A 13861-nucleotide genomic window follows, 5' to 3' on the forward strand; every position below is an offset into this window, starting at 1 on the left:
TCGATTTTGACTAAAACTAGCCGTCATTTCCTTCCCGTTTGAGACATTTCGACGTTTAAGTGCTCTTTTCACTCCATTTTACGTGCAGAATGCAATGCACAACAGTTTAAACGTCGAAACAAGCCCTACAGCTAGCAAATCGCTTTGATTTCGTCGATTTTGAAGAAAACTAGCCGTCATTTCCTTCCCGTTTGAGATATTTCGAAGTTTAAGCGCTCTTTTTACTCCATTTTACGTGCAGAATGCAATGCACAACCGTCTATCAATCGAAACAAGCCCAACAGCTAGAAAATCGCTTTGATTTCGTCGATTTTGACTAAAACTAGCCGTCATTTCCTTCCCGTTTGAGATATTTCGACGTTTAAGCGCTCTTTTCACTCCTTTTTACGTGCAGAATGCAATGCACAACACTTTAAACGTCGAAACAAGCCCAATATATATAACGTTATGCAGCCTATATGCAGTACAGGGGATTGGCAAAATTTCGCACCGAAAAATCCGTTAAGGAAAATAAAAACACCGGCGCGGAACTCTATTGTCCGGAAGAAGCTCTCAGCGATAATGACGATAGCGATCAAGGTCCTACCTCTAACAAGCATGTTTCACCACAAGGTATATATAATGTATATTTATTTTTGCATCGTGTCATCATCTACCATTATTGATTATAATTATTTGTACATTAAACAGAAAAGAAACGAGAGAGAGAGCGATAACAATTCTACAGATCGATCAAAGGAAGACAACAAGGAAGAACGTAAACGAAAAAGACGTAGCCGATGGGGTGATCCAGATAATAAGGTGCCTGTAGCAGAAATGAACACGTTAACCATCCATAATAAACAGCAAAGTAGTAGTGGCTTTTCACAGCCAGGTATCGCGATTCCTGGACAAATTGGACAACCGGCTGTTATAATTCCATCACCAAAAGTGCAACGTACGGAAACAAAGAACCCTATGTTAACTAAAATATCAAGGAACGATCCAGCCTTGATACAATATGCACGACAAACTTTGGGGACGTTAGATCTCACTGAAGAGCAAAGGAAAAAAGCCGAAGATCATTACAAGGTGACAAGATTGTTTATTTTAAAATTGTTTTATTTCAAGCGTTCATTTAAGATTTAAGATTAAGATCGAGCTTAGTACTTTGTTAATTCAACTATGTGTAATTTCTGCCAACTCACTCACCGTTTATTCTAACCTTCATTCAGATAAATCTTCTCTACCAAAACTTATTAAGAAAAAGAGAAGAAGTAAGACGTTTAGAAGCACAGGGTAAGCACAAATACGAATACGACAGTGACGAAGAGACGGAAGGTGGTACTTGGGAACACAAACTCAAATCTGCCGAAATGGAGGCTACTCAAATGTGGGCTGAAGAATTGACGGCCCAAGCAGAAGGAAAGCATCATATTGGTGATATCTTGCTACCGGATGAACTTAAAAAATTTATGGAACTATATAACGCAGTTAATCAAGGGAAGGAACCTGACCTTAGCGATTACAAGGAGTACAAACTAAAAGAAGATAACATCGGTACGCAGCCTGCCTTTCTTTGTCCATGTATTTACATATATTAAAATATATATGTATCTTTTTGTCAGTAAGTTATGTTTGACAACCAAATTAACGAAGTTTGCAATTCTTTAGGATTTCACATGCTACAAAAACTTGGTTGGAGCGAAGGACAAGGATTAGGTAGCGAAGGCAATGGTCGCATCGAACCTATTAATAAGTAAGTAGTTCCTGACTGATTGTACTCTTTATATTCGCGTTAATTTCACATATAAACATATAATACATGTGAATTATTTTTATGATAGAAGTTTACCGTATTATTGAATTTCCTTAGCATTTTATTTGATCTATCTGTGACCATTTCCTACTTCATTTATTAATACCAATATCTTCGATGTTGTACCGACATTTCTCATTTTTCTATAGAGCAACCAATAGATTCGACAGTGCTGGTTTAGGTTCCGAAAGACCGGATGGTGTATCCAGGGACGACGATGAATTCGATGCCTACAGAAAGAGAATGATGCTTGCCTACAGATTTAGGCCTAATCCTTTGGTAATTTTGTCAAACATCTAAAAAATTTCGCAATACCAAAGTTATGTTTCATATACTTAACCACTAATCAAATGTTTATTTTTCTTCCTTTTATTTTTAGAACAATCCTCGAAGACCTTATTATTGAGAAGAAGGTGACATTAGTAGATCGTATTCGAGGTATTATATATCGTGATGTTCCATTCAGTTGGGAGATAAATTGTCATTATTTTGTATATTTGACATACTATACTGAACGTACAGATCACAGTTACAGTTATAGTGACATAATAAATGAAATCCCAATCTTGTTTCTATTTCTATAGATGTTTACTCTGTTTTTCTTATTGTATGTATGTACGATTATGAATGCTCATTAGAATTATTAAATGAAATATGAACTGTGAATGTTTTGTTACATATATTATTTGTACGTAGGTTTCATATTTGATGCACCGTGCGATATGTATTAGATTGTAATAGCATCGATTAAGTACAGAGTAGACGTAACATAATTATATGGGACTTCGTGTCTCACAAATTCCAACTGAATACCAACTTCAAAAAAATTAGAGTATTTCCTATTACATTGGACAAGCGTGCTTAAGCGCTTCTACATTGATCGATCTGATTGATACATTGCCCTAACATAGGGAATATATCACGCCTCACAGGTCACATGGTCCCCCAAACATGGGACACGTAAAAACAGCGACAGGTATCAGCTCTATCCTGTATTCAGTCCGTGACAAAGCATTCCGGTTAATTTGTGTCGATAAGTGAAACAATTTTACCGATCTACATACATACATATATGACGATACCTATGTATACTTGAATTTATAATGTACTCTTCCCTTTCCCCTCTGCTTTCTTCCTCTCTTCATTTTTATACTACGATCTACCTCATTGCCAGTCTGTCGGTTTACTAATTTTCTTGTACATCTTCTTTCCGATCGTATCTTGTTACTTTTTCCTTTATCGCATTTACCGAATTACTGTATTGCATTCTTTTTTTCGATTTTGATTAGATTCGTTATTTAATCTTTTCCATTTCTTCATTCTCGTCGTTGTCGTTGGAATTTTAATGCATATTTCACATCGATGCGCCCTGATAATCATGGAATGCACATTTCACAGTAATACCGAGTATGCCTGTTCTCGTTTCTTGATCAACAATTGTATCGACGTCTCGATCAAGGTGAAAAGTCTGACACGTTCTCTTAGAATGTAAGATCATGACATTCTCGAAATATTTCACACAAGTTCTCTTAGATTCGCAAAATAATGTTTTGATTTGTTTGTAATTTCACACGAAGAGTATAGATACGAGATAGAAGCTCAGCTATAAATAACTGACGACATTTATCTTATTTAAAAGCAATTTTCACCTTTGAATTAGCTCACCTTAATAATAGTTATTTCCTTAATCTTCATTTTACGTTTAAGTTATGTAATTTTAATCCTCGTTCCAACTGCGCTCTGACACATTTTAATTAAAAGATAAATAATGATTTATAAAAAGATGATTTATAATCATTACGAAGAAAATGAAAGTTATCAATACGTTAGATGCAAATATATTAAATATTAGATAGATATCGATGCGATATAGATATGTATTTACAAATTAATATATCATACGCAGGTAATGTTCGGTTTATTCCTGCTTATTTTTCAATCAACTGTAATCGATATTGTCAGAAAGTCAAAAGTAGAAGTAAAATGGCTGTTGGAACTGTTGAAAGTTTGGAAGCATGAAGAACGGCAGCAGTAAGAATTAAAACAGTATTTATGGTGTATGTAGTAGTAGCATAGAATGACGGAATATCTCGTACTATAGATGCACTCAAATAAGCGAAGGGGCAAGACAGTGATGGGGACTGACAGTCGTATTCGCGTATGGTCACATACATGTATGTCTTCGTTTTATAAGTGACGTCATCTTGTTCCTGCGATAGGAACTTCTCCTGGTGACGCTGGCAACGACATCAGTCAAGAAGGGGTAGAGTGGTAGGTAGGGTGAGAAAGAGAAGGGCAACGCAAAGGAAGGGGAAGAAGAAGTTGCAACGAAACGGAACAGTACGAATTCAAACGGATCGAACCGTTTCAGATCGGATCATAGCCTTACAGAGGGAAAGGACGGAAAAAGACCACAGAATGGTCGGTAGATCAGTGGGGAGAGGTACAAGCACTCTTTCAAAGCGGACACGTATGTACGTGAAAGTAACTCTTACTATTTAGCGGCGATCGGGAACTTGTTGGTGCTTTATGGTGTCGGCAGTCTGATTGTTTGTATCGAATTTAAAATACGGTGCGCATAATTGCGTATTACTGTTGTATATTTTGCTCGTTATTTCAGGAGACGTACGAACAATAAAGTGAAAAACATTAGAATAAGGAAGGGTGATGCACAATCGTATATGACATAGGGTTTATCTATGTTTCAATTTATATCGAACTTATATATCTAGGAAGAAGAGAAGAACGGATAGATCATCGAACTTGGAAGAAAACGGAACAGGTGTCATACACAACATTCAGTGCGAAGTGCGCGTAATCATCGAGATTCAAAAGAATTAAATAATGGTTCTGATTTTGTCTGTGGAACAGTTGCGCACATATAAATACAACAAATTGATACGGTCTTTTGTCTTTCTTTTTTAAGTCGTTTCTAAGAGACTATACTAATTACTCATTTACCGTGTGTGTGTGTGTGTGTCTTCATCAAGGAAATGTCAATGTTCGTAATGACAACGGTCGTATATATTTCGATCAAGGCGAACGAATATTAAAAGTAGAGCGAAACCAACAGAACAAGTAATGATTTTGCTACAAAGAGAAAAATGAGAAAAATATAGGATTCGCTTAAGTTCATCATCTCATCTTATCCTTGGTGCGTATACGGTGATCAAAGTGTTATATCGAAGAGGATGGGGATAAACTCCGCTGTGATCACCTTGAACATTCGTTATGATAACGAATTGTTATGAAACAATTTAAAATTGGTAATGGCGAAAGAAAGATCTTTTCCTGTTTGTTGCAACTTGTAATAGTCGTGTTTTCTTTGCCGAGTGTTTCGTGATTTGTGCTTCGATCAAATTGGTTTTGTTCCAGTCGAAAAGAACATTTACATTCTCGCGTATATATCTTCACTTAGAAACATTATCGTTGGTGAATTTACTTATTGCTTTGTACATATATATAAGCGTTGAGAATGAATGGATGTTCGGCTTAAAAAGAAGAAGAAGAACTTGCATGCGAACAACTAACCGAACATTAAGTGATCTTCGTCGGGAGTGCCGTGGGTACGTGAATTTTTAAAATCGCGTATTTTTCTTCGTTCCGTTCTTTATTTCTGCCGTTCTCTCTTTCTTTTTCTTCTGTTCCTTCTTCTTCTTCAATCTTACGGAAGTTATCAGTTGTGGAATGTCGTCCGTTGTAAGCGCTCGTTGTAATTCCGCTTCCACCTTTCAATAGTCGTTGTTAGTTTTTGTTCGTTGGTTTCGCTGCGGAGTACTTTTACACTAGAGTAATTTCGATAATATTCATGCCCATTTTCGTTATAAGCTGGTTAAAAATGTGGATCAAGTAAAACAATTATACAGTTATAGCTTAATAAATTAAATTAAAACATGCGTTCTATCATGTATGTTTATATTGTAACCTTTCTTTCTCTCTTTTTTTTTGCAACGTCATGGACCTTATATGATACAATTGTATTTGAAAGAATAACGACATTTTCTGTTTTCTATGAATCGAAGGACCGATATCTATAATAATTACGCTTATGGTATCAATTATTCTTATTGAGACTTATTTAAGAGGAGCATTCGTGAAAGAACAAGGTCTTATTATTATTTAAGGTAACATTATATAACGATGTCGGCATAATAATTGAAACAACAGAAATATCAGCGATTAAAATTACGCGATACGTTTGAGATGATAGAATTTTATAATAGACAACTTCATTTACATATAGATAAAGTATAAGATATTAATCTGACAATTTGATAATTAGAAGGAAAGTAAAGAGAACGATTTTTTTTGGCTTAGGAACACGAGACCTGTTTATTATTATAATTTGTATAATCATACGTACATACTATACTTGTAGATGAATCGGCAATAGCTGGAACGAAGTAGAAATTAATAGAATAAAATTACGTTTTAAATTTCATTCTTCAGTTAGAATCGTTCAAGTATATGTGAAGAAATCAGTCAGAAGTAAATCTCGTCAGCACCAAATACATACTTGTATAAATATTTGTTTCTCATTCAGCCAATCGTAACTACGACAGTAGACATAGTCGATCATCGATCGCATTTAAGCAATACTAACCTCAGCTGCCTATACAGTTGATCGAATTGTGAACCATTTTTCAAACAATCAGTCGACGATACGTCGAGCATGTCGCACTGCAGCAGCAGTATCGTCGTGTTTGTAAAGATCTCTCGATTAAAAATTTTACATAAAGTTTATCTAACAACTGGGTTTGATGGATGTGACCTTTGAGGATACTTTGTTTTATCGCTCCTCGATGAATCTGGCATTAATGATTGTAATATCGTAATTCTAAAGAATTAAAAGAGATAACTCAACTTTTTATATTGTAAAAATAAAATAACTTTGCCCGAAAGAAGCTGATAAGTATCATAAAGTATTTTTATTATCGGAAAGGGTAAAGTAAACATAAGTTAACTTCACAAACTTTTCTATTATATATTCTATTATATATTCTATTATTCATTCTATTATATTATATATTCTTATGATCATGAAAGGTTTCGTCTCATCATATCAAATCAATTAAATAGGATTTAAAAAGTATTCCTTACTAATAATTCTTATTAATCACTTGTCATTAATTTTTTTAATTCATTTTTACGTAGGAATAATCTCATTATAGCACGTAGGACTATCAAACTTGCAACGAGCGGGCGTTTCAATTACAAGGCTACAGGGTCTCGGCCGATTGCTCTTATGTTCAATGTGTAATTTTAATAATAATTGTAGATGTTCATCAATTTGAAGAAAAAAAGGAACAAAATTTCGATTTATCCGTATTTTAAGCACAGGTGTACAACGTCAACGTAAACTGTAATTTACATGAAAATATTTAGAAGATTTAGAATATTAGCGAAAAAGTAACAGATTCTAATATATTATTTAAACAATTCACTATTTCAGTCGCCAAGAATATGTTAGCGTTCATCCGGAGTATTCATCCACCAGTGAACTGGTGTAAATACTCTCCGTTTTTCGTTGTTCACTTTCACTGTGGAGGAATCATCTATCCAGCGATCCTGCAACGCGAAACAGTACAAGTTTGGCTTTATCTATGCGAGAGCCATAAACTCGCATACATACGTATAGGTAATATCATCTTGCCCGGTACACAAAGCTGCCAGCAACCTAACCGATACCAAGATAAAAGGTAGCAAAGGTATTTTTACGAATATGTACATATCTCGAAAGCTACAGCCGAGCAGGGCCCCAAACATACGTAGGAAAAAGTTGTTCAAAATCATGATCCTGACAATAATATATTTGAAAATCATTGAAACTGGTAAACGTAGATCTCCTCGTTCGAATAATTAATAATTAGGATATTTTCCTACTCTCCTTACAAGGTATATTTATCGTATCTGTATATTTAGTAAAAGCGAGTGAGCAAATATTTGCGAGTCATTTTCTTTCTGTATATATTTTACTATAATTCTACATTCTATAATCATTGCATGTTACATACTATATTTATATATAATTATTATTATAAATTACATTTTTATTCGACGAATAAAGCCAGAGTAAACCAGAGAATACACACACGAATACGAATACGAATACGAATATCGCGTGTGCGTTACGAAAAGAGAATAAATGATAAAATTTACGAAAATATGTTGTAATTCTTAATAATGTATATGTATGTTAATTATTTAAGTATGTTGATTATCGTTCAGTAGTCGTGTACATGTGGTAAAAGTAATGACAACAATGCCGTTATATTTTACATTACATACAATTACATACAAATTCTACAAATTTAGGCATTACACTATAAAGTTTACAGATTTGTAAGATTCGAAAGGACCGTAATAACCATGGAGAGTACGACTGTTGACCTACCTATGGATTGCGTAAAATTACAGTTTACATCGTAACGAGAGAAAGGATACATCTGTGCAAGTTGTTTCAGATTCAGCTTTATCTTAGATCCGATACTATTTTATATAAGATAGAGCAACATTTTCCTCATTTATAGCAATGATGTATCGATTATCAATATCGTTTAATTTATTTATAGAAGATGAATTAATTTTGTAGCTTTTTATAATAACTAATATTAATCAAATTTGATAATTTGTTCATATTTTGAAATTTCTATTAATTGTTGAGATAGTTAAGATGTAACGAATCAATGGATGAACATTCTTACTTTTGCATTACTCCAGTGAAATGAAAATTTCTTAATTGAAATTAAAACGAATTTCATTCTTTGATCGTAATACTTTTCGGTACTTTTTTTTCAGAGAGCAATACCTCTTTAACGTTTTCGAGGTTATAGTTTCGACTTTGGAATCAAAATTAAAGCACATTGAAAATTTGGACAAAGCGGTGGAACACTTGATGAGAAGAGTGGAAGCTTTGGATTCACGCGTGAATGATAATATCGATAAAACCGATGCAGTTATTACAAAGCTACGAACATTAGATCTAAAACTTTTCAATTCTCATCAAATTGAATTTTCTTCAACTGAATCTGCATACTCGACAAAAAGGAGCGATGATAAAAACGACAGTGAAATCAGAAGCGGTACGTATGTATGTATGTACATAAAATGCTAATACGTAAAAACAGAAATTCGTTAACAGACGTATCTATAGAAGAAGAAAAGAAAAAAAAAAAAAAAATATTGGACTGATCGACTCGGTTAGAACAAACATGGATCGCAACTACAAATTGTCGTTTGAATTGTATTACATTTACAGCCGGTTTTCTTTTATCTATATCGTTTACTTAACAATTGTATTTACGTGTAGTTTATAGGTACCTACCTATATATACCTATTGTATAGGTATATACCTACATATGTACACACGTATACAAGCCTGCTTTCCCTGTATTTCCCCCCTCCCCTTTTTTCGTTCTCTTTGTCTCTTTTCCATACTTTTATCTTTTTACTGATGCTTCTTCTTCTTTTCTTTCTACGGTTGCCATTCGCTGTTCAAGTTTATCGTATAAATTGGCATTTATTTGGCAAAACAGGTCCGAAATTACAAGCAATCCATCAGAAGCGAGAAAATACATCATCATCCGATTTCACTCTTGGTGAAAAATTATTGTCACTTGATCAAAAGGTATCGGATATAGATAATAAATTGATCGATTTGAAACATCAATTGGATAATAACTTGTTACAAAATGACGACATAAATGCCGAAGCCAGCGAAAAAAAGCCAGTCAATGTATGAGCGTAATCGAAATCACTAAAGCGATGAGTAATGAAGTAATAAATCACATTACGATCGGGATAGAAAATTTAAGGCAAGCGACAAACAATATGGACAGAAAGTTACAGTTTCACGTAAACTTGGTTTCCGATCGTTTGGGAACTATTTACAACATGATGAGTGACGTGCACGATGCGATATTAGTGAGAGGAAGTACGAACGGTCGACCGGCGTTCAACGTTACAACAACAACAACGACAACTACCGAGCCGCCACCACCAAGGCAGAGTAAAATCGATCGACTCGTCGAACAAATATATCCAATTGTTGACTGTATCGGAGAAAATGGATGAAGTCTGGAACGTCGTGGTAAGCTGAGAAGATGTGGCTAAATTGTTAATTTCACTGTTTACCTGCCGTGTTAATCACGTTGTATGACCGCATGCACAATTTTACATGTCCACTTGACGGCATTCCATATAGATAGGTATTATACTTTTTTCGACAGGTTGGCACGAAAAGTTCCGTGGACGATCTCTTGCCAAAATCCGATGAATTACTTACACAAACGCAAAGACAAGAAAGAGCGATCAGTGAAATTCATGTGGATTTAAGATCGAAAACGAATAAGATTATCGAAAATTTAGAAGGAGTGGAGAATAGACTTCGAAAGCAGGAGGACGATGTAGCTAGCCTTGCTCAGCGTCCAATACCTGCGGAATTGCTGCTAGATCCCACGATCGATCGCCTTGTCGAATACGACTCCAATAGGTTAGTTTTCCTTCTTTGATACTTTATTCGCTTGCTTTTATTATCATACACCATGTTACGAAATAATATAGAAACCAAAGGCATTTACGACGTTGTCAGTTCCATTCCATTTTTCGAGAAATAATCTTTTCTCTCTAATAATAACAGACAATGTACATACGTATTTCTATCTTTATCTGTTTGCTTTGTTCCGTTCGATGAAAAGAAATCTTTCGTTTCGTGTAATGTGAAAGAATCGTATTTCGAATTGATTGCATCTGTTGTTAGTAAATATTCCAATATATTATTATACATAGGTATATGATGCGTGAAAGAACGATGTAAAAGAATATTAGTAAATAAATAAATAAATAAATATGTAGAAAGTGTAGCGACAATATACTACGTTCAACTAACGAAACACCATTATTACATTGCTATGTAATTAATTATTATGTTTCATGTAGAACGAATTTCTTTCGATTCACAGATACGTTGAACTCTCTGATGACATTGCAGTTGAAACAACCGTTTTACCGGTCAATCCGACTACCATTGTTTCGTCTGTGTCGATGTCCATGTCTTCGCCGACCTCGTCGAACGCCGTATCGATCAATAATTTCATTAATTCAAGCAATATAGCTGGTTCCACTAATTTCTCCAACTCGACAGCCAATCCTTCAATAGGCCCCCCATTATCACCGAGTTCGCAGCGATCATCGTCTAAAAATCGTTATATTTTCATTGTTATATTCCCAAGTGTCAAAAACAAACCAAGTACAGCAAATTCCACCTTTACCACCGATGCATTCCTTAATTACAAAGATGTTAAGGTAATAAACAACAAAAACATTCTCAACCCGTACCAATTAACGTCACTGGTAATCGGCACCGTTCAAACGAATTAGAAACAGTTTTTATATAGTATTTTATATTTTTCTCATTTCTTCTTTGGTTTTTAACCGACCAAAGTGGAATAATCGATATACCGCATGACTTTTATGCAAACATACTTTTTTCTTTCTTCCTCTCTCTTTTCTATAGTTTAGTTACCTTGTAAGACCCTGTAAGCGAATAAGCGAACGAACGCGATGAAACGGAAGAAGATGAGAGAGTAAACGTAACAACAACGCTGCTGTATTTCTATGTGAAGAATGTGTAGACAAGGGGAGGCCCAATTACTACGGAAAAGGAGTGATTGTGTAGGGAGGGGGAAGGGTGAAGGGGTTGGAGAGAAAGAAGGAATCTTAAACATATGCATTTTATCGTGCATACACAGTATAGTTAAATCACTTATAGAATACACGACATGCCTACGCATATGCCCACCTTCGTTCACGTACATATCGTATGTGCTATAACACAAAGAAATGTTCAGATTTGAAAAATTTATTACGTAATACATCGATTAACATTCTGAATGTTTCGTTTAAACGGTCATTTTAAAGTTGCTCGTAATTACTCGTCTCGTCAAACCGTAAATAACACACAAAGTCACTATAATGTACACATGTGCATCACGTAGAACCATCAACTTTGAAACGTTCGAATATGGCTCGTAAAAAGTCCCTGTCGGTGAAATTTTTATTAATCCTTCCTTTATGGGAATTTTGAAAATCTATACCATATTTCTAGAAGAAATAAAAGGAAAGAAAGAGAAAAGTAGTTTTTACAATACGATTGTATAATTGAAACATTAAATATGTATAACAATATTGTAAAAAGAGAGAAAACTACTAATCTATGTACGTAATATGTAACAGAGTGAAAAATCTACGCAAGAAAAAGAAAGCGTTATTCCATATTATCAATGCTTACAAACACGATAATACATGTACATATTGTTTAACGTTACAGGACTATTCATGTGTTGATTTGTTAAATGCTGGCATGAGAGATAGCGGTGTCTATTATCTTCAAATTCGTGGAACAACCTATTGGTTTCTCAAGGTTTATTGCGAGCAGGATATCGCCGAAGGAGGTTGGACGGTAAAACAGAGATTCGTCCAAATACTATAATATGTATATACGCGTGTGCATCATGCATCGAGATAAAACTAGTGTGATAGAACGGGCTTTTTTTCCCAAAAAAGTATATTTCGCAATGTAGAATCAATGTAGGATCAATGTAGAATCGATAGCTTATACTCTTAGGTCGTTACAGAAAAAGAATAACTGTGCGTACAATAAACAGCCGCGTTCGTTGGTAAAAGATATTTAATCTTCCTACTTCTTTTATATCATAATTCGAAAAAGAATTTCCACTTTTTCCTAGGTTATTTAAAGAAGAGACGATTTCGGCGAGCCAAGAGAAAATTTCAATCGTGATTGGGCTGATTATAAAAACGGTTTTGGTGATCCTGCTCGAGAGTTTTGGCTTGGCAACGAAAACATATACATGTTAACTAACAACGAAGATTACATGCTTCGGGTGGAACTCGAAGATTTCGAAGGTAACAAAAGGTAAGAAATATCAAAATTACAATTGCAACTGATTTTGGATACGAAGTTCGGAAGTTTTAATGTCTGTGTAGAATAGATCGGAGAGGATTTCAAAGACGATTTTCTCTGTACATTTAAGATATAGAACGTTTCGGAACATCCGTATATCCGTGCGCATACAAAAATTATATATCTATGTACTTTCGTTTAGGTACGCACAGTACTCTCACTTCAAAATCTATTCAGAAGGAGAATATTATAAATTGGAGATTGACGGTTACGACGGAAATGCCGGTGACTCATTAAACGATCCATGGTACGGTTCGTACAATAATCCGTTTTCCACGTACAACAGGTAACACGTTATTTCTTCATTTGTTAGAATGCATGAGATGACAATTTCGGTTATGTGAAAGCATAGAGCAAAAAGCATTGAAGAACGGATAATATCGGATAGATTAATCGTAATAAGAGTCAACTATTCGTTAGAGACGATATTTCATTTCACACAGGGACAACGATAGGTCATCGTTGAACTGCGCTTCCATGCTAAAAGGCGGATGGTGGTGGAAATCGTGCGGACGAGGATTAAACGGTCTTTATTTGAACGATCCTCAGGATTTAACCGCTCGACAAGGTATGATTGCTTACAAAATAATGTCGTCACGTACAACCAGCCACTCATGTTTCGTATTATCCGTTTAATGACAAAAGACAATTCTTCCTATCTGTTATTTAATAAAAGGTATCGTATGGTTCCGTTGGAGAGGTTGGGATTATACTTTGAAACGTGCCACGATGATGATTAAACCAAAAGGACCAACAACAGCAATGATATAGACGATTATAACAATAACAATAACAATAACAACAACAATAACAATAACAATAACAATAACAATAACAATAACAATAACAATAACAATAACAATAACAATAACAATAACAATAACAATAACAATAACAATAACAATAACAATAACAATAACAATAACAATAACAATAACAATAACAATAACAATAACAATAACAATAACAATAACAATAACAATAACAATAACAATAACAATAACAATAACAATAACAATAACAATAACAATAACAATAACAATAACAATAACAATAACAATAACAATAACAATAACAATAA

General features: G+C 34.4%; 1 protein-coding gene and 1 pseudogene across 1 annotated transcript; both read left to right on the forward strand.

Annotated features, from left to right (window-relative positions):
* Positions 1-459: 459 nt before the first annotated feature.
* On the forward strand, positions 460-2250 carry LOC138188620 (SURP and G-patch domain-containing protein 1-like). The gene is made up of 6 exons (XM_069130573.1): positions 460-612; positions 691-1071; positions 1215-1539; positions 1654-1738; positions 1948-2077; positions 2178-2250. Exons 1-6 carry the CDS (start codon positions 562-564, stop codon positions 2202-2204), a joined length of 999 nt encoding a protein of 332 aa, XP_068986674.1. The 5' UTR covers positions 460-561; the 3' UTR covers positions 2205-2250.
* A 5917-nt stretch (positions 2251-8167) lies between these two features.
* On the forward strand, positions 8168-13562 carry LOC138188844 (angiopoietin-2-like; annotated as a pseudogene).
* The last annotated feature ends 299 nt before the right edge of the window (positions 13563-13861 follow it).

The sequence above is a fragment of the Bombus flavifrons genome, chromosome 17 (assembly GCF_040668555.2).
Source record: "Bombus flavifrons isolate JBK064 chromosome 17, iyBomFlav1_principal, whole genome shotgun sequence".
Classification (NCBI taxonomy): Eukaryota; Metazoa; Arthropoda; class Insecta; order Hymenoptera; family Apidae; genus Bombus; species Bombus flavifrons.

What these genes read in the sequence shown, in the direction of transcription:
- LOC138188620 (XM_069130573.1), top strand. Translation starts at nt 562, where the DNA reads ATGACGATAGCGATCAAGGTCCTACCTCTAACAAGCATGTTTCACCAC. An exon ending in CAAGCATGTTTCACCACAAG is followed by an intron (nt 613 to 690) that starts GTATATATAATG and finishes TACATTAAACAG; the next exon opens with AAAAGAAACGAGAGAGAGAG. An exon ending in AAGCCGAAGATCATTACAAG is followed by an intron (nt 1,072 to 1,214) that starts GTGACAAGATTG and finishes ACCTTCATTCAG; the next exon opens with ATAAATCTTCTCTACCAAAA.